The 26,261-nt window shown below is 40.3% G+C and overlaps 1 protein-coding gene across 2 annotated transcripts; it reads left to right on the plus strand.

Annotated features, from left to right (window-relative positions):
- The first annotated feature begins 33 nt into the window (after positions 1-33).
- LOC147406062 (uncharacterized) lies at positions 34-24,271 on the plus strand. Of its 2 annotated transcripts, none has more exons than XM_086433978.1 (5): positions 34-250; positions 419-522; positions 22,350-22,521; positions 22,963-23,085; positions 23,173-24,271. In XM_086433978.1, the coding sequence occupies exons 1-5, from the start codon at positions 128-130 to the stop codon at positions 24,019-24,021; spliced, it is 1,371 nt and encodes a 456-aa protein (XP_086290104.1). In that variant the 5' UTR covers positions 34-127; the 3' UTR covers positions 24,022-24,271. The 2 variants fall into 2 exon arrangements, with proteins under 2 accessions (XP_086290104.1, XP_086290103.1); XM_086433977.1 differs by having other exon boundaries at positions 36-325.
- Positions 24,272-26,261: the final 1,990 nt, after the last annotated feature.

Here is a 26,261-nt window from a genome sequence, read left to right on the forward strand (position 1 = left end):
CCTAGAATCTAAAGAAATCTGTCTCGAAATAAACAAGTCCTTGTTCATTAAATGAGAAAATTATTAAGAATTCGATTTCTAAGAGAGCGTACTCTTAGTACAGCTGCAACCCAAAGAAAAAGAAAATATGGGGACGAAACTGGACGCGCTGCTTGGAAGAAGAAGAAGAAGCTTCTTCAATACCTCAAAATTAAAGACACTCGTAAACCTTTCCATCTCTCGTGTAGCCATCCTCAAGAACCAAAGGCAGGTCCGTTGCTCTCAAGCTCAGTCTGATGTGTGTCAACTCCTCAAACTTGGTCACCATGAACGTGCCCTCCTTCGTGTAATTAACTAACTATGCACACCCAGCAACTCATCTTTGATCATTTCCATTGGTGTCAATAACATGTCTTTTGTTTTGTTGTTATTTATTCAGGTTGAGCTGGTGATGAAGGAGCAGAACATGTTGGATGTTTTTGCTTTGATACAAGAATACTGCCATCTCTTGATTGATAAACTCTTGCTCATCCAAAACAATAAGTTAGTTTTTTATTTTTTATTTTTACCTTTACTTTTAATTTTTGTTTTTATAATTTACTGGTATGTGGCATGTGCAAACTTACAGCTATTACATCTCCATTATTAAAAAAAATTTAAATTATATCAGTACGGTGTTCCGTTCCTATACATTGGAACTGTGTCTACTTGGCATTTTTTAATTGGGGTATAAACACACTGGCATTCGTGCACAGTTTGGTACTTTAAACTCCCACTAAGTTGTGCGCCACGTAGACAACGCTTCTATTTAGGGTAAATTATACTTTCAGCTCCTATAGTTTGACATAATTTCATTTTGACTCCTAACATTTTGATCATTACACACTTACCACCCTTATAATTATCTAAAGGGTTCACATACCGCTTCTGTCAAATTCCTGTCATCCTAACAGTTAAATTCCTTTTATAGAGACTATTTTGCAAACAGAAATATGCGTATGAAGAAAAGAGTTCAATGATTGTTTAGATTTGGGGTTTTTTAATTATTATTTTAAAATTAATATTTTAAATAATAAAAAATAAGAGGGTAAAATCGTAAAATAATATCTGAATTTTAAGATAGAGGGGAGATAACATTAGGGGGTCAAAATAAAATTATCCCAAGCTACAAGGGGTCAAATTGTAATTTACCCTATAATTTACTAGTAAGTACTAGCACGCACAAATGTATATGTGTTAAAATAATATTTATAATTATTTTAAAATTTCAAATACACAATCTAATTTGGGTAAATTACTATTCCGTGAGTTGAATTTGACAAGAATACTATTCTAACTAACTATTCATTTTAATTCTTGTGCACGTCGGAATTCGATGGATGGCTTTGAGAGCCCCAACCCACACTGTTCTGAAGTAGCTCATCGCGGCGGCCTGGTACTTGCCATAGACATTTCGACGCTCAAGTCAGATCGACAGAGGAACAGTAATCAGTACGTCCTCACCCTTAATCTCTCCAGTCCCCTTTTAATAGTGTCTACTGTGCTATTTAACCGCCCCGTACCTCACCCTCGGGTTTCCTCCTCTATAGGCTGTAATCATGGGATTTTTGCTGGTTCGACGAGGTTGTTTACCTGATCGAGATATTCTAGATCGATTGCGCTTATCTGCAGAGATCCTTTTCGAGATTTTCGAGATTGACGTGCACGCAACAGTATTGCGGTTTTCTCGAGGCCTAGCCTGTCCTATTTGGCAAGACTGGCTTCGCTTAGTGCTGCATTGCCCTGCTAGCCAGACTAGGGAGGTCTCTACTTTGACCTGTCCTACTTGTTGGACAACGCCTTACCAGCTGATATGTGTCAGGTACCACTTGGCCGACTTGGACATGTGTACGGTCAAGATTAACGTGCAATTATTTCCCTTTACAACTACCCCCTCTCGAGGATGCGTAAGATCTCTTTGTCTCCTCGAAATGCAATTCTGCTTTCCTACTAGCTACTTAGGCTTTTCATAATTGCACTTGCTATTTTCGAATCGACGCATTCAGTGCAACTTCGCTTTGAATCTCCGCCAACGGCCCAGATGGATTCTTCTTCATCTGCATGCTACCATGTGTCCCCCGATTTGAGACCCTTTGGCTGGGTTCAAACTGTCCTCTCAGGCGTATGTGCTCCTTTGCTTCTCTTTATAAATAGGGGACTCAGTGCACACTTCATCTACTATCGTGCTGGAATTCTGCCAATTCGCTTCTGCACTTTTCTACAAAGACTCTTTTTATTTCTCATCCTACTTTGCTACAGTAGTTACCTCTTCGCTTTGAGGTAATCTCTCCATTTCTCTGTTTGTTTTGTTTTCATTTCTATACTTGGCCTTCTCATGGCCGTCACTATACCCCAACTCCGACGAAGCTTGTACATTCCTGCTTCGGTGTACTTTCGGGTTGGCAGTGACTTTGATACCCCTGGCGACTATTGTCAGGGAGAAATCTTCGTCTATGCCGGTCAAATCAAGGTCGGCTTTAGCTTCCTTCTCTCTGTTTTTCTCAGGGAGGTATTGAGTAAGATAAACCGATCCCTTGAGCAAATGTATGGGAACTTCTACAGTCTAGTGGAGGCTGTGGAGAAAATGGGTGTCAACCATAACGACATCCTCTCCCTATACAACCTGAAGGTGATTCCAATCGGTCGGGATTCTATTTGCTGTCCTCTAAGAGTGCAGCTGTGGCTCTGATCCCTTCTCTCCCAAGCTCTAATAATGGGTGGCACAAAGACCCCCTCTACATTTCCAGTGACTGGGAATTTGCCCGACATTCCCCGCGAGGGATTCAGAGTCCCTCAATCCTTCCAGGGTAATGCTACTTTTAGGTTACTGGCGGAAGTTGCCTCTTTCATTTACTCTACACACACTCAGTACTACTTTCTCAACTGCCTTTCTTTTTCTTGTGTAGAATCTTCTGCTCTGATGGTTGCGGAAGCTAAGAAGATACAACGTAGAGCATCCAAAGATTGGAGGTCAGAGGTAGTGGATCTCTGAACCAGGGTTGCTGAGAGAGTGGTGGTGGATGATCTTCTAGGTGACGTCCCTCGGCTACCTGCACGACGAGCTCTTTCAAGCCGTACCGCGGAGGATCTTGATCCACTTTGGTCAGCTACATGACGAAGGGATCCTAGTCATCCGATTCCTTCCTCCAGCGTACGGGGCTCGGATTGTTTGATCCATTCGGAGTAGCACGATTTTAGTTATGAGGTTCTACCTGGGCCCTTCGACGTCATGAGCATCAATCTCTCGAAGTTCCCTCTTTTATCTACCACCTGTCCTAGCTAAAGTGCAGAGGAAAAAGAGAAGCCACTCTTCCCATGGTGCTAGCCTTTCTGGGGAAGCTGTGCCATCTGGGGAGCCTGCTGCCCTTGTTCCCGTTTCTACTTCTGCCTCTATTGCGGCTACTGCCGGAACTACTACAGGTGCTGTTGATGTTTCTGCAGGTTTTTTCGAGGAAACTAAGGCGGAGGTCGAGCAGAGTTTTGCCACCACTAGGGAAGATAATCCTGTTCTTCCTCTTCGACCACGGAAAAAGTGCCGGCTGATCAGGAAGAATTTAAGGAGCCCTTCCCCTTCTGAGGAGTCTGAGGGTAAGGGCCCCCTACTGCTTAAGACCCTTTTGGAAGAGGTTGTTTTCATTTGGATGGGCTGTAGAACCTATCTCCAGGACGAAAAAGAAAGACAATCTCTTCCGACCCCCTTGCCACATCCACAATAAAGGTTGCAGGATAAAGGACCATGTAACCGTTGCTTCCCTACTCTCCTAGTCCATTTCTCCTATGGACTAGGGCCTTGCCGATCGGGCTAATGCTGACCTGGGCTTCAGTCGTTTCGTCCACGGCTTTCACCAGGTAATTACTGCTTTAACTGCCCTGCTCAACTATTTTCCAATATCTACGCTCTAACATATTGTTTCTTTACTTCGTAGGCTCACGTTTATAAAACCATGGCCTTCCTGAAGTAGCGTGAGGCTGAAAATAGAGAAGCTGCCCTGACTAGAGAGCAAGACGAGAAAATAATTGTGTTTCAGGCTGAGTAGGGCTTTTTTAGCTAATTTTCACAGGAGGCTAGAGAGGAGATGGAAGCTAACCTGGCCCAATTCTCTAGGCCCAACTTGGATTTGGAGGCATCCAATAAGAGGCTGACAGATCTCTAAGGTCTTCTTCAATTGGAGTTGGCTAGCTACAAGGAGAGAGTGCAACGAAGAGATGCAGAGCTAATAGAGTTCTGAAACAGGGTTCAACAACAGGAACTCGAGTTGAACTCCCTGAGAACAAGTACTGATACAGTCAAGACTGCTCATGTTAAAAAGGACGAGGCTGAGACTAGGAAGCTTCTGGGGTAACTACAGGCCCAATATTCCTGGCTAGTAGAGGAGACTTCTGCAAAGGCTTACCATAAAGGCTTTAAGGTTGCTCAGCTCTAGTATGAGGATGATAAGGAAAACAAGGACGACGAGGAGGACCTGGTTGACGCACCCGTAGCATATCCTACCCGGGACGCTCCTTGGACTAGATGCTATGGGCGTGCTCCCCCCTTCCAACTGGACGAGGAAGAGAATCCCATCGCCATCCTCACTCGAGCCCTCGGTGATCTCATGGAGGCTGGTGCTACCTTAGAATTGAACCTTTCTCAAGCAACAAGTTCCCTGACTTAGCTTGTCGACCCACCCCCAATTATCGATGTGCATCAAGATGGAGTCGATGATCGCTCTGCTATTGAGGTAGATCCTTTTATTGTTCCTGCTCCCGGGATCGGTCCTCCTACTTCCACTACACAACCTTCTTCTGAGTGATAATTTGTTCTCTACTACTGCACTTGAGCTCTTTGTACTTACCCATTCTTTTCGTATCTCTCTCTTGTACTCCCTCTTCACTATTAATGGAAAAATCTTTTACACTTATTGTGACTTTTGTTATTTCTTCTTTGTCTCATCACATCTATTCTGTCGACTATACTGCTTGTGTATGCTGATTGAAACAACCCTTATACACTAAGATTTGTCGGGCCTTACTACTATTCTGCTTTAACCTAGCCCATTTCACTGCAAGATTGCTTATACATGCTGCTTTGTACACTATACACCACTTAAACATACTGTAAACTGCAAATTGTTTCAAACGTACTTGCATACTGCAAACTGCTTAAATTGCTTTGTACACTGTAAACTACTTAAGCTGCTTTGTATACTGTACTCTGCTCAAGCTGCTTTGTATATTGTAAACTGCTCAAGCTGCACTATACATTGTACACTGCAAACTACTCATGCATACTACAAATTATCTCAACCATACTTGTACACTACAAACTGCTCAAACACACTTGGACACTACAAACTGTTCAAACTGCTCTAGATAATGTAAATTGCTCAAACACACTTCCCTTCTACCTTACTTCCCCCCAGGTTCTACTTAAAGTAAATTTAACTTTTGGTGGAACCTATTCAAGTTAACATTGAAAATAGTTCTCGAGCCACTATCCTTGAAGAAGGCTCCGACTCTGCTTTTATTCTAAGCTATGAAACATTCTGCACTGAACTAACTCTAAATTTGGCTATCTGAGTCACTGTCCTTGAAGAAGGTTTTGACTATGCTCACACTTGCAATTGTAAGACAATTTGTATGCAGTTAACCCTGTAAACAGTTATCTGAGTCACTGTTCTTGAAGAAGGCTCTGACTCTGCTCATACTTGCAACTGTAAGATGATTTGTACTCAGCTAACCCTGCAAACAGTTATATGAGTCACTGTCCCTGAAGAAGGTTCTAACTCTGCTCATACTTTCAGCTATAATCTTTCGGCTAACTTTTCGATTAGTGAACTCGTGGTAGAGTAGGACCTCGACTAGCTTCTGCCCTACCAACGATGGCAGAGCAGACCCACGTAAGTCCGGACCCCAACTGGATCCACATGGCTATTTTTACTCATACTAGAACTGAGCCCTGACTAGCAATCTTGCTTTGCCAATGAAGGTAGAAAAGACCCACGTAGGCTCGAATCCCAACTGGATTCCACTAAAACGTTCTTGAAGCTCATGACAAAGTAGGACCCCGACTAATCATCTTACTCTGCCAGCGAGGGTAGAGAAGACCCACGTAAGTCTAGATCTCAATTGGATCTACACGGCTATTGTTACTCGTGTCAGAGCTGAGCCCCGACCAGCAATCTAGCTTTTCCAATGAAGGCAGAGAAGACCCACGTAGGCTCGAATCCCGATTGGATTCCCTTCTTCAGCTTAGCCTTGCAAACACATCTAAAAGGTAATCACAGCAAAATAATTATTGATAATATCTTTTTAAATTACATGCATTCTATGGTCTAGGAAATTTCTGACCAAACATGGTGAGTAGGTAATATGCTTCCTTTTGGCCCACTTTGGCCACTCTGTAGGGTCCTTCACAATTTTTTCCTAGCTTACCACTGTTTGGCTCTTTCATGTTCTGGAATACTTGTTGCAGTACTAAATCGCCTTCCTAAAATTGTTGAGGACGAACCTTTTTGTGGAAGTAGTTTTGTAGCTTCTTGTGGTAATGATCTAATCTAACAAACAAGGCGTTTCACTTTTTTTCTACCAGGTCCAATTATGCAACTAGTTATTGGCTATTTCTTTCAGACTGCACTACCTTGGACCTCACAATGGGAAAGTTATTCTCCATAGGATTACAACTTCTATCCCGTAAGCCATGGCAAATGAGGACATTCCCGTGGACGTTCTAACAGTTGTCCTGTAAGGCCAAAAGACCCCATGCAATACTGACATCCACCTGCCCTTGGCTTCCCCTAACCTCTTCTTCAAAATGTCTAGCAGCACCTTATTCATAGCTTTGGCTTGCCCATTACCTTGGGGGTACTGGGGTGTGGAGAACACTGCTTTATCCCATATTCACTTCAAAACTTCCTTACCTGCTCCCCAGTAAACTGCCTCCCATTATCGGAGACTATGGTGCGTGGTAAGTCGAATATGAAAATAATGTTCTCTCAATGGAACTTTAGAAATTCTTGTTGTCGAATTTTGGCCAAAGGGAGTGCTTATGCCTACTTAGTGAAGTAATATGTTGCCACCAGCAAGAAAGTAAGATTGCCTAAAGCTCTGGGCAATGGACCCACTAAATCGATCCCCCATTGGGCAAAGGGCCATGAGTTAATGAGGGAGTAAAGCTGCACTGCTGGTTGCCAGATTATTTTCGCATTCCTTTGGCAACTATAACAATGCTTGACGTATAAGGCCGCATCTTTCTACAAGTAGGGCCAGAAGTACTTTTGAAAGAGCACCTTATGCGCTAAAATTCTCCCTCTTGAATGGTTCCAACAATCGTCTTTGTGGATCTCTCTCAATACTTCATTCACTTCCCTTAAGGCCAGCCAACGCAGTATTGGCACCCCTATGGACTTTCTGTGTAGGGTGCCATCCAGGACCGTGTATTTCTCTACCTTATTCTTGATTTGCTTGGCTTCTTTCAGGCTATCAGCCAATTTCCCGCACTGTAAGTAAACAAGGATCGGACTTATCCACCCTTGACTTCCCTCAACTGCTACCAAGCAAGGCAACCCAATCTCATCTATTGATGGGTACTCCTAATAGCTCAAAGGTAATTCCTTTTGTTCTGCCCGGCCAACTTGGAAGGGACGTAAGCTAGAGCGTCTGCGTGCCTGTTGTCTGTCTGCAGTATGTGCTCAAACTTTGACATATCCCGCTCGATGCATAACAACCCTGATTCTCTCAAGATAGAGCTGCATCCAAAGATCTCGGGCCTCGAAGGTCCCACTGATGTGGTTGACCACCAACTGCGAGTTGTTGTAAATTATAGCCTCCAATACCCCTAGGCCCTGCTAAGGATTCGAGGCCGACCAACATTGCCTCATAATCTGCCTCGTTATTAGAGGCCTTAAATCCGAGGGTCACCGTCTTCTTTATCCTTGCTCCATCCGGGGTGATTAATACTACTCCGATTCCTGACCCCTCAAAATTGGATAATCCATCTACATAAACCTTCCACCCTAATTTGCTTGGTGACTCTTGCTCATCCTCCGTTTGCTGTAATTCTTCTATCAACAAATTGACTTCTTTTTCTACTGAGAAGTCTACTAAGAAGTCGGTTACTGCTTGGTCTTTCGGCCAAACTTTGGGTTTGTATACGAGGCCAAACTCTACTAACTGTATTGTCCACCTAGCCATTCTCCACGTATTTTCTACTTTCCCAAGCACAGACTTTAGGAAAATTTTGTGATGACTTGCACCCGACGTGTGAAAAATACTGTCGCAAGTGCATTGCCATGTAGACCAGCGCTAACCCTACTTTGAGTCCTGTATAACGTATCTTTGCATCTGTAAAAGTTTTACTTAAAAAATAAATAGGCTATTCACCTGTTGTCCCCGTTCTAACTAGGACTGAACTGAGTGCGTGCTCGGAAGTGGCCAAATACACCCTCAGCTCATCTCCCACCTCTGGCTTGGAGAGTATGGGTGGCTTGCCTAGATACCCTTTTAGCTCTGAGAACGCTCGCTCGCATTCTTCTGTCTATTCAAACTTGAAATTCTTCCTTAGTAGCCGGTATAAGAGCTTAGATTTATCTGAAGACCTAGCTATGAAGCGATTCAGGGCAGCGAGTCTTCCTACGAGCTTCTGGACTTGCTAGTGGGTTTTTGGGAGGGAATCTCTAGCAGAGCTCTGATCTGATCTAGGTTGTTTTCAATTTCTCTCTTCGTGACTAGATAACTCAATGACTTTTCTGATTTTAACGCAAAAGTACATTTCTCTAGGTTGAGCTTCATTCCCACTTTCTTTATCCTGGAGAAGACTTCTTCTAAGTCTCTAACATGGTCTTCCTTTTTCTTGTTTTTTACTAGCAGGTCGTCTATGTACACTTCTACTATTTGGCTTAGTAGATCTCTGAATAGCTCTGTTACTAACATCTGATAATTGGCCTCATGTTCTTCAACCCGAAAGGCATCACCTTATAGCAATATAGTCCTTGCTCGATAACGAATGTTGTTTTCTCTTGATCTTCTAGGCTGAGATGTATCTGGTTATAGCCTGAGTAACCATCCATGAAAGATAATCTCTCGTAACTAGAAGTCGCATCTACAAATTGGTCTATCATCGACATCAGGAAGCTATCCTTGGGATAGGCTTTGTTCAAGTTTGTAAAGTCTATGTAGACTTCTGACTTTCCCATTCTTCTTGGGCATCGCCACAGTGTTTGCTATCCACTCCACGAACTGCACCTTTTTTATAAACCCAGTCTTGATTAACCTGTTTACCTCCTCATTTACCGCCTCTCTGAACCTCGATGCTAGTCTCCTTGGCTTCTATTTGATCGAACCAAAGTCTGGCTTGACGTTCAGATGGTGGTAGATCACCTCTAGACTGATTCCTGGCATCTCTTCGATTGACAAGCCAAAATTGTCTCGATTCTTTCTTAAGTACTCTACTATCTTCTTTAACTCCACTGGTTCCAGTTCGATCCCTACGCCTATCTACTTTCCTTCTCCTACATCCACCATCTGTAGGCTTTCCAATATGGGGGTTTACTAAGCTTGGTCTCCCCCAACTATAATTGCTATTACTAAAGTTTTTCTTCGGTTGATTTCTTCCTACTCAATGCGCACATTTACGCCGTTACTTGGTTACCTCAGACATCCTACATCCCCTATGGTTTGGAGAATCGAATAACTTGATAGTAGGTAGATGGGACAACTCTCATCTCATGCGTCCATTGCCTCCCCAAAATGGCGTTGTACTGAGAGCTTGCCTTGACGACCACGAACCGGGTCATCAAGGTCACCGACCCTATTTTGACTAGTAACACTATCTCCCCCCAAGGCTGACTAGATCTTCCATCGAAACCAACCAACGGTGCTCCAGCTAGAGTAAGCACGTCCTTGCTGAGGCCCATCTTCAAAAAGGTCGATGCGTACAAGATGTCCACTGAGCTGCCGCTATCTACCAATACTCTCTTAAGCATGAAAGTGCATACCTGCAAGGTTATCACTAGTGCATCATAATAGGGTCTGGCCACCCCTTCAAAATGTTTTCCAGTGAACGCTACTGTCTGTTCCCCAAAGGGTTCTAGTTCGGTAGGTCCACTTCTTGTCGTAAAAACGTGAGCCATGTGCTCAACGTTTCTTCTCTTTAACCTCTCAGTATTTCTAGTTTGCCCGGATCTGCCATTCTTTTCCCTAAGGACAACGTGTATCACAGTTACCCTTTCATTTTGCCCTCCTACTAGTGGCTATCCTACCTTGAGATTCCTTTCCTGAGGTGAGTTCTCCCTCTGTCTTCCAGGCAAGTCTCATAGTCTACCCTATTTTACTAACTTTCACAGGAATCTCCTCAGGGCCTAACATTTATTAGTGGTGTGAGCTCGCATCTTGTGGTACTCATAGTATCTCTCGCCCTGGTTAATCTGATCTTGTGGAAGTAGTGTGGGCCACTAAAAAAATGGTTCATGGGCGATATCTCGCTAGGGGGCATAATGAAATATGTCCCAGATCTTCTCCTCTCTCCATCTTGATCACGCGGCCGCTTTCTGTACTGCTACTATAGTTGAGGCTACTTGCTAGGTTTTTCAACAGCATGTATGACCTTACTCTTTCCCACTGAGCTCTAGGGACCATCTTCTAAGCAGATATACTTCTCCACTTTCTCGAACAGCTTGCACAAAGTCTCTAGCCTCTCCTTCACAAGGGATCTATACAACCCCGAATTAGAGGGTAAGGAGTTTTTGAATGCCACCACCGCGGTTTGTTCATCACAACTTTCTAGTGACATTGCTTCTTCTCTGAACTTCCTGGTGAATTACCTGAGACTCTCCCCTGATCCCTACCTCATGTTAAGCAGTGCGTTCAATATCTCTTCCCCTCTTTTGGTTGCCAATGTACTACGCAATGAAAGCAGTACAAAGCTCTTCAAACGAACCAACAGATCCATATGGCAGTTTGTGGAACCAAGCCAGAGCATTCCCGTGCAAACTCGAAGGGAACAATCTACACATTAGCCCTTCTTTCTCTTTCCATAACGTGAGCATCTGTAGGAAATGAAACAAATACTCCACCAGGTCTTTCATCCCAGAATAAGGGGTAAACTGTGGCGGCATGAACTTTTTAGGAATTTCTTCGACTAAAATTTTTGCTAAAAAAGGGGACTTCTGGATTCCTTGAATGGCTTGCACTGCTTTTGTGCCCGCGGTGACACCCTTTACCATTTCTTTATCCTTTCTAATCATCTCTCTAACCTCTTTTCGAGTCAACCCTACTACGGGTTCAACTCGAATGGTTGTTGTGGCAACCTCTGTTCTGTCTTCCTTTGTGGGGATCACTAATGGCGTGCTTCCTTCTATACTAGAGGCGTGGCCATCCTTGTTTGTCCTCTAAGGATTTTTTGGCATATTGTCTCGTTTTGCCTAGTGGCGGTCATCAAGACGTTGACTCAAGTTTCGGTTTTTTTATATCAAATCATCCATCCTCTTCTGCATCTCCTCTTGTTACTTTCTCATAGCCTCCAATATCGTAAGAAGCTGTGCGTTTACGGTCGGAGCCGACAGCGGGGATGCATTGACTTCATTTGTTATGGTGGATCTCATCATTGTTTCAATTGAAATCGATTTGCAACTGGTTTTACCACGGATGACGCCAATTTGTGCTGATCGGAATCCAATGGACGGCTCTAAGGACCCCAACCCATACCATTTCAAAGTTGTTCATCACGCTGCCCTCATTGCAGTGGCCTAGTACCTATCATAGATACTACGACGCTCAAGTCAGATCGACAGAGGAACAGTAATTAGTACACCCTCACCCTTGATCTCTCCAGTCCCCTTTCAATAGTGCCTACTATGCTATTTAACCCCCCCGTACCTCACCCTCGGGTTTCCCCCTCTATAACCTGCAATATAGGCTATAATCATAAGATTTATGCTAGTTTGACGGGGTTGTTTACCTAATTGGGATATTCTAGATCGATCGAGTTTATCTGCAGAAATCCCTTTTGGGATTTTTGGGATTAACGTGTACACAATAGTATTGTAGTTTTCTTGAGGCCTGGCCTATCCTGCCTGGTAGGACTGGCTTCACTTAGTGCTGTGCTGCCCTACTAACTAGAGTAGGGAGGTCTCTGTTCTAACCCGCCCTACCTACTGGATAATGCCTTACCAGCTGATCTGCGTCAGGTACCATTTGGCAGGCTTGGACACGTGTACGGTTAAGATTAACGTGTAATTATTTCCTTTTATAATTATCAAAACGTGAGTGTACAAAATCCTAGATTTTTCAAGTGACGAGATCGCAACTTTAAAGTGAAACTCATTGGTCCTCCTGCCTTAAAAAATGACAATCTTGTTGGTTTGTATAATAACGATCTCAAGAAAAATAGTGGAACTTGTGAAATAGTCACTTGATACTTGCGAGATTGCCACTTTAAACTTTTGAAATCGTCACTTTAAAAGCTTTGGTATCATTACTATTCATGTTTTGGTATTAAAATGAATAGTGGGTGAAAATCGTAAATTCGTTGAAAGTTGATCACAATTTTGTAAATATCTCATTTAATTTTATATCATTTAAAATATTATAAGAATTTTTCAATTTAAAATATTAACTGTAGAGGGCAATAATCGCATAGTAATCTAGATCGTGCACATGTCCAGGCCGGTTAAGTGGTACCATGTGCATATCAACATACATAATACTACCTAGTAGAAGGGTAGACCAAGGTAAAGAGCACCTGGCTTGGTTAGAAAGGCAGCATAACACTAAATCGGGCATAGCCTGCGAAGCAGGACAAACCTGGTCAAAGAATACCTGTAATCTTGATGTGCATACATCAAGCCTAGAGATCACGGAGGAGATCTTCCTAGTATAACATATCCAATCTCAAAGATCCCCATTCTATTTAAGGTCCTAGAAATCAAGGGATCCCCCGGGATCATTTCTCGTGAGGAAAGGAAACCCTAATTTAGATGAATGATTTATAAATAACACAAGATGCACAGTCTTAGGGATATTTTTGCTGATTGGGAGTCTAATCAGTATTATCTGTTATTCCTCTTCTATTCTAACTTAAGTATCGGAGAGTTTTTGACAAGTACCACGTTAGTGCTAACGAAGAGGAGAAGGAGGGATCGACTTTTAGTCTATGAGGTAGAATCCATCAGCATGGTTAACCAGAATCTGACCCCACATATCAGGCTCCATCCGTGGGAAACCCAACAACATAATTGATTTTAGTTGAAACAATGAGGAGATCCACTAGAACAACCGAAGTTAATGCACCTCCACCCATAGAGCCAGCTGTGGATGCTCACCTCCTAGCTATGTTAGAAACCACGTGGAAGCAACAAGAGGAGATGAAGAAGAAGATGGATGACTTAGCTGAACAGAATCAAAATCTGAGTCAGTGTCTATAGAATCAGCTACAATTAAGACAAGATCTCCTACTATAAGATCCTCAACCTCCTGCTGGAGATGAACGTGCCTCTATTGTAAAAGTTAGTTCTCAACCACTGATCCTCAGTAGGGAGAGAGAAATGTAAGCCACCGTACTATTTGAGTGGAGTCCACAATGGAACTCAAGAAGAGATTGGAGAGATTATTTGGAAAGAAAAAGAGATGATGAAGAGTGTCGATATTGGCATAGTTGTGGTGCAAACAGTTAGGGGCATTCAGAGATTCACTTTTATAGCAGAGATCTTGGCAAAAGAGATCCCGAAGAAGTTTGTACCACTGTGTTTTACCCCCTACTCTATAACGAAGGACCCAGTAGAGCATTTATTCCACTTTCGATAGATGCTCACACTTTAGGAAGGGAAATAATGTTTGATGTGCAGGTTGTTACCTTCTAGTTTGGAAAAAAACGTTCTAACCTGGTCTCAAAAGTTACCATGTTGATCAATAACTTCTTTCGAGGAGCTTTGTACCACCTTTGTAACTCGATACATTGGTAATAGGAAGGTTAGTGGAGAAGTAGATGCTCTACTCAATATGAGAATGCAATATAGGGAAAGCTTCAGAGATTTTACAAGGAGATTCAGGGAAGAAGCAATGGCCCTAGAACGTTGTGATAAGATAACGACAGTAGTGGCGTCCAAGAACTCTTTGTTATCTGGCTCAAGGTTATATAGGTCTCTTGTGAAGAGAAGACTAGAAATATTAAGTGAGCTATTCGAAAGAGTAGAAAAGTATATTAGATTGGAAAATGATCCTCGAAACTCAATTAGGAAAAGCAAGGTCATACACACTATGGCGAAGCCTAACAAGCGGCAGCAGCCACAACAACAGAGCAGGAAGAGACCGCTCGAGCATGATAGAGAACAAAGGAAAGAAGGGATATATTTCTCTATACCTCATAATGAATTGCTACCCATCATCGTGAATGAACCTTATGTTAAGTTGTCAGTATCGCTTCATCGCGATCAGATAAAATGAAATGAACAATACTACGAGTATCACAAGGTGCGAGCCCATACCACAAAAAATGCTAGGCCTTGAGAAGATTTCTATAGAGGTTAGCAGAGTAGGACAGATTGAAAGATCTACTTAGAAGACAAAGTGAGAACCCTCCTCAAGATAGGGATCATAAGCCTGATCAGCCACCTATTGAAGGATAGGATGGAAGAGCAACTGTTATTCACATTGTCCTAAAGCAAGATTCTAGAAGATTAGGCCTTAGTAAGGCTGACGAGAGAGCCAAAAAGTGGTGTGCAGAGCACCTAACTCACGTCTATGCGATGAAGAGTGGGCTCATAGAGTAGATAGAGCCCTATGAAAAGCAGACCGTGGCTTTCATGGAGAAAGACTTGGAAGGGGTGGCTAAACCACATTATTATGCATTGGTGGCAACCATCCAAGTAAGCACTTTCACTCTCAAGAGGGTATTGATCGACAGCAGCAGCTCAGTCGACATCCTGTATGCCTCAGTCTTTCTTAAGATGAGTCTCACTAGAAGTGTGCTCACCCAAGTAGGAACTCCTTTGATTGGGTTTGATAGGAGGACGGGCCAATCGTTGGGAGAAATAGTCTTGCCCGAATAGGTGGGACCGATAACTTTGATAACTAGATTTATGGTCGTTGAAACGAGCTCCCCTTACAACGCCATATTAGGCAAATGGTGGACCCATGAGATAAGGGTTGTACCTTTCATGCATTACCAGGTCATAAGGTTCCCAATGCCGCAAAGGATATGGAACATTTGAGGGGACCAGGTAGTGGCACAGATCTGCATGTTGGGTAAAGAAGGCCTTTCTGAGGAAAATAGTTAGCAATGGAAATTCGAGCCCAATGAGCCGCCATGCCTAAAGAACATCCAGATGGTGGATGTAAGAGTAGGAAGGCATATTGGAATAGGTGAAAAGTTGGGACCAGAGGAATTGGAAGAGCTGATAGATTGTCTAAGAAGGAATATGGATGTTTTTGCCTGGTCCATAGAAGAAATGCCGGGGATCAGCCCAAAGTGATTTGCCATCACTTAAACGTGGAGCTAGATGTGAAGCTAGTAAAGTAGAAGCCAAAAAGGTTACCACCTCGGTTCAGAGAGGCAATTAATGAAAAGGTGAACAAGTTGATCAGAGCAGGGTTCATCAGGGAAATGCAACTCCCTGACTAGATAACTAATATAATGACAGTACTAAAGAAGAATAGGAAAGTTAGAGTTTGTATCGACTTTACAAACCTAAATAAGGCTTGTCTTAAGGATAACTTTCCTATGTCAAGGATTGACCACCTGGTAGACATTAGCTCAGGTCACGAAAGGTTGTTCTTTATGGATGGCTATTCAGGTTACAATCAGATATAACTTTGCTTAACAGTCCAAGAGAAGACAACATTCATCACCGAATAGGGGCTTTACTGTTACAAAGTCATGCCCTTCGGATTGAAGAATGCAGGAGTAACTTATCAGAAGCTAATAACAAAGCTCATTAGAGATCTATTGGGAAAGATAACAGAAGTTTATATTGACGACTTGCTGGTGAATAGCAAAAAGAAAGAAGATCATGTAGCTGAGCCAGAAGAAGTCTTCTCTCGTGTAAGAAAGGTTAGAATGAAGCTTAACCCGGATAAATGCACTTTAGCATTAACTTCAAGGAAGTTCTTAGGCTTCTTAGTTATGAAGAGAGGGATAGAAGCCAACCTAGACCAAATCATAGCATTACTAGAGAATCCTTCACCAAAAACGTAGAAGTTTAATAAAACCTAGAACGGCCTGCTCTCTTTGCCCCAATTCCAGCTGGCCTACTTCTCTAGTGTGGGTGGGGGTACGAGGAGCCAGATTATTCTTTTTCTTCTTCCTATGCTAGTTAGAGGAAAGAGTAGCCCTGATAGTAGCAGTAAGAGAAAAAGATAACTCTGAGAGGTTAATGTTCATGGCGTCGGAGGACCCTACGGGGGATAGAGGAAAAGGAAGGCTAGAAATAGAAACAAAAGAGAAAGAAGATCTCCTGAGATCTATTTAACCTGATTAAAGGGAACCCGTGGTGTTGGTGGTTGAGGCAAAATAGAAGGGAAAAGATAGATCTGATCTCCTTTGACTACGATTACCTTGTTTTGGAGACCTACTGCCACTAGCCCTTTATCAATGGATGCTCTGCACTACTCTTTCCTAACCTCAACAATAGAAAAAGCAGAAGAATCTGCAAAAAGAAAAGTAAGAAGGGACAAAGTTAGATTAAATTTTGTACAAGGCAAAAAAGTTAGATACAACAAGGTACTTAAAAGCTAGACTTATCCTAAAAGGTCTAAGGGATCCTAAATCCCTCACGAGGAGTGCTAGGGGAAAATTCCCAATTCGTAAAGACAATTAGGGGGTCCTTGCACCACCCTTAGTCAGCATTAAGGAGAGAAGGAATCAATGGAACTACTACATTCTTGGAGGACAGCGAATAGTACCCAGGGTGCTGGGAGATAGCTTTCAAGTTGTATTTGGAGAGGAAGTTATTGGGGGTGACACCCATTTTCTCCACCATCTTTACTAGGTGGTAAAAATTACCAAACATTTGGCCTGGGGCCTGATTTATTTTACTTAACACCTCCATGAGGAAGAGAGTGAGTGGGAAGCTTAGGCTAACCTTGATTTGGTCAATGTAAACCATGATTTCCCCTTGACGACACTCGTTAGGATTCTTAGGGTCTTTGCAGACCCAAATAAATATAGAGGCAAGGATATAGAGTCCCCTCTGAAGTTGGGTCATGTTGGCAGTCATTGAGAAATTAAGTTTGTAGAAAAAAGAGAAGGAAAAAATAGAAGATTACTTCAGTTTGAAAAATGAAAAGATGGCAATGAAGTAGAAAAAGAGAAAGAGAGAAAAAAAAAACATTGTAAGCTTTGAAAAATGAAAACCATAGAAGCAAGAACACAGTAGGCAAAGAAAGTGATGCAAGTCCCTTATTTATAGGGAAGTTTAAATGAATACATATGCCTGAGAGAATAACCTAATCCAACCTAACCGTTGCAGCCTAGGGCATAGTGCGGATTTTAGTGGGACATGTTGACTGCCATAGATAAGGGACGATTCGTCTCAATCGTAAAAAAATATTTGAAACAACATTGCATTGAATATGTCGATTCATTAAGAGACGAAATAATGATAGAGAATCATGACAACTAGTCAAAAGAAGACACATGTCTCAAAAAGATGACAAGATTTCACATTTCCTCGATAAGGGGTAATTGTATAAAGTAATAACCGCATAGTCATCTAGATTGTACACGTGTCCAGGCCGGTTAAGTAGTACCATGCGCAGATCATCATACAGACTACTACCTAGTAGAAAGGCAGACCAAGGTAGAGAGTGCCTGGCCTGGTTAGAATGGCAGCAAATTATTGAATCAGGTTTGACTTGCTAAGCAGGGCAGACCTCGTCAAAGAATACCTGTAATCTTGATGTGTGAACATCAAGACCAGAGATCTCGAAGGAGATCTCCCCAATATAGCATATCCAATCCCAAAGATTCCCATTCCATTTAAGGTCCTAGGAATCAGGGGATTCTCTGGAATCACTTCCCGTGAGAAGGATTCAGAGGAAGGGATCTATAAATAATACAAGATGCATAGTCTTAGGGATCTTTTGGCCGAGTGGGAGTCCAACTTGTATTATTCGTTATTCGTTTGCTACTATAACTTGAGCGTCAGAGAGTTTTTATCACGTACCATGCCAGTGCTAGTGAGGAGTAGGAGAAGGGAGCGACTTTGGGTCTGTGAGGTAGAGTCCATCAATAACGTTCACCGAAAATTGATCCCACATTAATTAAGGTGATTTTGTTGACAAAACAAGAAAGTATTTTTTGTTATTTTAGCAAGCTAAAAACTAACAGACGATGTCATAACCCATGGGAGGTCGTGGGCTTGAAATTCTATACCTTTTACGAATGGGCTTTTCGAGCCTCAACAGGCTCTCCATCAAACAAAACTTTACGAATCCCTTTAGATAGGTGTCTGATCTCAAGAAAATTTGATGTTTTTCCATTTTTCCTGAATGCCTGGTTGATGGAGAGCCTTGACCAGGGGTAGAGGTTAGATAAACACCTATTTGGTCTCTTATTATACTAGGAAAGATTATATTAAAGATACACCTATAAATTGTATCTAATCAACTCAAAACATGGTCAAAGTGTTCTAATTCTTTTTAATGTCGAGTTGACTTAATACTAAAATTAATCGGCCAACTTGTTAAGTTGACTAGGGCACTCTATTAAGGCAATTCCAAACTCAATGAGTCAAAAGAAGTGCGTTAATTCATTCCGACTATGAAGAGAAACTTAGGCCCCGTTTGATTCAGCTGCTTGAATCTACTGTCAGCTTTTACTGTCAGAAGTTGAAACACTGAAAAGCTTGTTTGATAAAGCTTTGTATAAGTGTTGTGGTGTTTACCAGAATCTGGTAATTATTATTTGATACAGCTTCTAGAATCTGCTGTATTAGAGTAACATGACCAGAATACCCTTAAGGTTGATAGTGCACCCAAAATGCATAAAAATTATCAAAATACCCTTATAAATATATAATTACACTAAATATATATAAATATAATAAATTTATATAAAAAAATTATAAAAATAATTATTTTAATTATAAAATTTTTATAATTCTATAAAAAAATTATAAAAAATTTATAATTCTATATAAATTTCGGCAGCATCTCCTCTTAAAAATAGACATATGAAATTTTCCTGATAAACATCCACATTACATCGTATATACATAACAAATCCACATAAGGAAATTAACCACTGAATATCATATATTTTCATCAATCAAACCAAACAATACACTACATTTTAAATTTCATCAAATTTATCAATTAAACTTAATAATCTATCAAATTTCAGATATTTTCATAGATCAAGCCAAATAAATAATTTTCAAAAACATACTAAAGTTACAAAATACATCAAAATTAATGATAGATAAATCATAATAAACAAAGCTACATAGGATTTTGATTTTATTTTTCCCAATTCAAATTTGAAATCCAACGGATGTTACTAACTGCATCAAAATATCAGGTATTCGATTAGATTATCGAATACCCAATAATATTCGATTCAATTTAAGTTACATTAGGATTTCGATTTTATTTTTCCCAATTAGAATTTGAAATCCAACGGATGTTACAAACTATATCAAATGTTATCGGGTATTCGATTAGATTATCAAATATCCGATAATATTCGATTCGATTCAAGCAACATTAGAATGTTCCTCAAACCCTAGTTGAAGAATTTTTCCTCCAAAAAATTCGGCACTAAGTAACGTGTTGCCCAATTAATTCACGAAATTAATCAACATAATCATCCTTAAGACCTTAACCTCTACCTCTTTCATCCCTCGAAACCTTAACTCCGTAATGCACCTATTCTATTGCTTAAAGACAACATTTTTTTTATAACCTCTGAATTTTTCTGAAATTAAACTGAACTAGCCCTATTGAATAATTGTTGAATCCCAAACTTGCTTAGTATGGTTATGTCAACCAATGATATTTTTACTCTCAAAGGTGCAGAATGTAGAGTTTCCAATTAAACCCTTGGATTACTAAGGCGCCTTTAAATGACAAAATTACCAAGAAGTGTATAAATCCAATAGTTCAATTAGCTTAATTTTCAAATACAAGTATAGATCAAAGAACTTACCCTCCAATCTACACATTAAGATGGACACACCAATTACAAAAAGAGGGAAAAACAATTATGCATCAAAGAGATATAAAACAAACAATTGCGAGTTCGACATTTTATCGAAAATCAATTGTGCGTTATTTGATTGTAACTCCATAGAACCAACCTTTTGAATTAAATGTTATAAGGTTTATACACCGAACGAAGCTCTCGAGATGAGATGTCTTAATTATTCGACGGACGATATGGAGATGGAGATGTCTTCATCTCTCTCTCTCTCAACAACAAAAAATTACAAAGGCGAAGGGCTCTTTCTGAAGTTTGAACCTTTAAGAAACTGGAATGATAAGGAATTGTTAATGGGACCAATTCCCATTAAAAAACTGTCGACAACGAAGAGAAGAGAAGAAGAACAGAAGAGAGAGAGAGATCTGTAAGAGAGAGAGAAAGAGCTGTGCGAGAGAGTGAGGGTTTCCTCAACAACAGAGAAGAGAAGAAGAGAAGAGGGGGGTATTTACGACTTTTTGCATGAGCCGTTTTTGGTAATTCGCATCTCCCGCAAACGCAATTTAGAAAAGCTCCAAAATTCCGCTTTTCATATTTGCGTTTAAAATGCAATTTCGTGATGCAATTTCGTGATGCAATTTCGTAACAAACAGTAATTAGGATCAAAACACAGATTTTTAGTGCAAACGCACTAAAATCTGCGTTTGGAGGTTGAATCAAACACCACCTTAGTAACTCATGGATAATGTCGAAACTATTATCAAAATACACATTCCAAAATATTTACCAAATCACGTTTTTTTAAAAACTATTTTGGTAAATTTTTTTTTAAAAAGGGTAAAATAATAGGGGTAAAATTGACGTTTCACTAAACTAATCTAAGGGGCATTTACTACAGAAATCTATTGAAACAATTCTAATAGTTCAATTACATTGCTTGCATGTAATGCGGAGCCAATATTTTCTTGTACAGGCAAGGTTGTAGAATCGTGATTATCTGACTTACCCACGTGTCATACTCAATCAACACCCTTGATATGACAAGTTCGGGAATCATAGATCTGCTCTCATCGGGATACATAATTACGGTTCTCCATAAAAAGGTGAAGTTTTGTATCCCGAGGAGAGTAGATCTACGATTACAAAGCTGTCATGTCAGGGGTGTTGACTGAGTATGTCACGTGGGTAAATCAGATTATCACGGCTTTAATTGGTAAGGGAGAGGGGGGAGGGGGGGAGTCAAATGTGTTTGGTTATAACTTATAAGTTGAAGATAAAGGTAATTAAGTCATTTCTCATATAGCTTATTCAAAGATCTAAGTGAAGGGGCAATGTCATCTTTAACGACATAGGATATCTCAAACATTCACCAAAAGCCATGTATGCCCACCTTGACCTTGGTTTTCTCTAGAAGCAAATACGACGATGTTTAAAATAATGGATAGAAGGTAAGGTTAAATAGATGAAGAGTTATTTACTACAAGGGTTGAAGAGCTTAGTAGTTTACTATAAAGCTATGTTTTGATTGAGAGCAGTGGAGAGAAGAGAAGAGACGAAAAACTCAAATTCTCTCCACTATGTCTGGATTGATAGGAGAGAACTTGGGACAATTTTGGAATTTTAAAATACTTGAAAAGAGATCTGGGGGTAGAGTTGGAATTATAAAATATTTTAAAAGGATTTCTCTCCTCTTATCTCCACTTTTGGAGAGAAAGAAAACTCACCTTTTTTCTTCTCTTCTCTCCCCACTTAACAATCTAAACAAGAGAAATGGAGAGAAATTCATTTATTTTCTCTTCTCTATTCTCCATTTCTCTTAATCGAAACACAGCACAAGGATTGAAGAGCTTAAAAACAACTACTTTTGAGAAGAAATTAGAGGTTAAAACATAGGATATTTGAAAATATCCACGAAAATTAGGGGAGGGGTAAACGAATTGAGAGAATAAAATTAGTGGAAGGACAATCAGAGGGCTGCAATGAGGGGGCAACACCTATGATTAAAGGGGCTGCTATCATTTTGAAAATTATGAAACATAAAGGGGTAACTAAACTATTCTTTGTCTCGGCTGTTTGCATATATAGTTTTAATACATGGTTAGTATCATGTTTCAAGTATTAAAAATCTGTTGAGATCCAATCAATCAATCATAATGGTTAAATTACAATGCTTTGCACGATAGTGGTAATGGCTAGTTTTCTTATTGTTGCTTATTGATAGAGAATGTCCTGATGAGCTCAAGGAAGCGATTTTGAGCTTGATTTTTGCGTCTTGGAGATGTGGTGAGTTCCCCGAGCTCCAAAAGATTCGTCAGGTGTTTATATCTCGATTTGGGAAGGAATTTGCAGTCTGTGCTGTTGACTTACAAAACAACTGTGGAGTGAATTATATGGTAGGTTTGATTGCTTCAAAGACTTCAAGCTTCTGCTTCTTCCCTGAGATTCATTGTGTTAAAAAAGTACTAGAGATACATTAATTGTACCATAATCATGCATTGCATCATAATTGAAAATTTTTGGAACATGATACGTCATAACATTTTACTTATGATTAGTATCATCAAAGCCACCAAAAAATTTGGGCTCCATTCAATTCTATCCAAACTAACTTCTAGTGTGTTCCTATCTGCTCTTAAAAATTAAAATGAGACAAATTTCTGATTTGAAAGCATCAATTAATAAGGTGAGTTAGCTAGAATCTCTCTCTCTCTAATTAGATTTGCTTTCTATATTTGTTCTCAATGTTTAATTTTTTTTTTTTCTATATTTAACCCACTTTGGCTACAATTTACCAGTTTTAATAGAACAATTTCGTCAACAATATATTTCTATAGATGATTCAAAAGCTGTTAACTCAACCACCAAGCTTGGAGAGCAGATTGAAGGTGTTGAAAGAAATTGTTTCTGATAACAACATCACTCTTCATCTCAAGGAAGAATCATCCGTTATCACCGAGGTCTGTAAGAAAAAAATGATTTATAAATCAACATTGTGTCTACAGTTAGAAATAGTTATCATGTCTCTTGATCTATGATGATTGCAGGAACATTTGGACTTGAACCAGAGGTGGAGCCTTCCCAAGCCCAACCCATCTGCTAACTTGGACAAAACTAAGGTTGGAGACGACGCCCATATTTTGATGGAAGAGATAAATGGGGATGACCAATTCTCTGGATCACTACTAAAAGCAAGGAAGTATAGAGATGTTTCTAGTACAGCTCTAGATGCTTTTGAATCAGCGGCTTATGCAGCAACTGCAAGAGTTGTCATGGAACTCTCTCGATCTGAATCTCAATACAATGATTCTGACTATTCAAGTAGTCCCATTTCTCGATACAAAAACAAATATGACAACGATGGGTCTTCAAGATTTAGGCTTGGAAGTCATGCTAGTAATTCAGCTTCAGGGGAGTTTGAATGCTCGATTAGTGAATTGGGATTCAAGAACATCCGAACTATCAACAACTCCAGTTCTGAATCAGAAGGTGAACGATTGCCACTAAGCTATGGCATAGTTCATTCAAAAGAACTCAAAGAATTGAAGAAAAAAGCAGACTTTGAGAGATCTTTATCTGCTTTGAGCTCGGACTCAGTTTCATATACAATGAAGGAGACCAAGATGACTTGGAATCTATTGGACCAGACAGAGCAATCAGAAGGGATTGCTATTGAGAAGAGTGATTATGAGAATGGGAATGAACATGGTGGGATTCCATGGTTGAAGCACTCTGGATTAGGTGTTAATGGAAAATCTAACTTGTCCACATATGAATTCTCAAAAACTAGAAAAACCAATAAAATTTTGGATTCTACCGTGAAAGTTCAACTTCAGCATTTAAACATAGAGAGGAGGCCAATTTCTGTAAGGACCAGACGAGGAAATGGGCAGTGAGAAGCGCATGAGCAGAATCAAGTTGTTATATAAGCTTTTATAAGGAGTATAACTTATGCATCGAATTCCAGTTCCACCATGAAATTCTGCTAAAGTCAACTATTATGTAATCATGTGTGTTTATATCCACTCTCACCATTGAAATATGTCTTTCGTGGATTTCCTTTCTTTCAGAATCTTCAACTTGTATGCTCATTCTAATGGTACTGTTATCAATCATTTCTGTGCAAAGTCAATCAATTTCTCTTTAGATTATCATGTATTCATTTTCTATTTTGTTTTTCTTAATTTCATCGTAAAGATGCTTCCACTCAAAGAACATGATGGGGCTCGTATGATGAGAAAATTTCAGTGGTTGCCTCTGCAAGGTTGGTCCACATACGGAAAGTCTGGATCAATCGTTCAGTGATGTTTACATTATAAAAGCACTAGCACCTCTCCCTACCTTCTTAACAGTAATAGTCTCTGGTAAATGAAAAATACTATGAACTACATAAACTTTTCCATATTGTGAATGATTTATCCATGTTTGATATAAAATAAGGTAGAAAATCTACTAACCTTAAAAGCATATAGAGCATTTAATGAATTGAGCAACCCATAAGCTTGAATCCTATAGGCATCAAAATTTAAATGGGCCCCTGCAGCCTTCTAAGTTAACCAAAAAGCCCACCAAATCAAAATTGGGCCTACAAATCTAAATTGGGTATTCGTTAATCAGGACGGGCCTCATATGGTTTGGATTTGGGTTTCGCAAATAAAACCCATGATCCAGCAAATCTAAGTGATCCATATTAAATATTGGGCCTTATACCTAAATAAATGAGTTTGACCCAATAATAATCCATAGAATCCTTAAATGAGATTTGGACAAATTTAGCCTCTTAAACAAATCAATTAAACTTCTTTAAGTTGGGATATAATTGGAAAGCTAAATTACCTTTAATTCAATAAATACAAGAGCCTCTCTCATTAAAAGGGGACCTGGATCACTTTCTCTCAGAAGACAGAAGCTTTCCCTCTAGAGAAGAAGAAGCTCTCAAGCCCTCCTCCAGAGACAAAATAAGGTTCTTCAGAGATCCGGACTCCGACTAAAATGAAGATCAAGCATAAAGGCCTTCTCCGGAAGCCATGAAAACATTCTCAACGATAAAACGAGAAGCTCGGAAAGAAGAAGATCTACAGAAGATCAATCATAAAGCAAAGACATCGTCAAAGCATCCTTTTCAACCGATAAAGCGCGAAGCACGGAGAGAAGAAAAGCTACATACGTCATCACTATTTTGTTTTTGACTATTAATCAGAGGAAACACTGAGATCTGTATCTACTTTTCATAAAAAATCAATAAATTATTTGCGATCTTATTTTATGAATCTCGAGGTAGATCCGTAGAAATTTATTGTTGACAAATTTCTAGCACGCCCGGTGGGACTATCTCAACCTCTCATCTTTCAATCAACTGCAAGAACATCAACTAAAGTATCGATGGCATCTCGCAACGTCAACGCTATCGCATCTGCCGTTATTAAGAAATGTAAGAAAATCCTTTCTTCCAATCTTGAATCTGCTCAGGTTATTAGTCGCAATCATCATGTGACACGAACAATGACAAAGACTGGTGGATCCAAGCTAGTAAAGCCTCTCCAGCATCACTCCAAGAAACGTGCCACAAAAACGGTACTTAACATGAAGGAATCGTGGGCGGACGTGGTAGAAGACGACTCGTCAGATTTTGGATCTGATTCGAAGTCAAACGAGGGATCATCTAGATCTTTATTGATCACTTCTCCGTCACAAACTCACACATCCATCAGAGCAGTGATGACAGCTGGAACGCTAACGATAGAGGAACAAGTTGCTCAGATGGCAAACACTATCAACAAATTAACAAAAGCAATGGAAGACAAAGATATCCAAATTGCAACTCTCGTCAGCCGTTTGGGGCAGAAAGATAGAGAATGAATCAAGTGCTGGACCTTAACATCTTCCAGGATTCACCCTTGAAGCATACGGGGCTCTATAGACACCCCAATTTGCACGAACCCGTTAGGAAGATCCAAATTTCCTCGAATTGATTCCGATTTAGAACTCAAAATTTTCGACGGACTCACATTGCCACTTGGCATCATTTTCATGCATACATTCATACATGCATCACGTCATATAATTTTGTATGCTCAACCTTCTCCCTAATCCACTCTAATTTCCTATCCCCTATTATGAACCAACCCAGATCCAT

This window comes from Akebia trifoliata, chromosome 3, assembly GCF_017979445.1.
Source record: "Akebia trifoliata isolate Shusen 1 chromosome 3, ASM1797944v1, whole genome shotgun sequence".
In the NCBI taxonomy this organism is placed as follows: Eukaryota; Viridiplantae; Streptophyta; class Magnoliopsida; order Ranunculales; family Lardizabalaceae; genus Akebia; species Akebia trifoliata.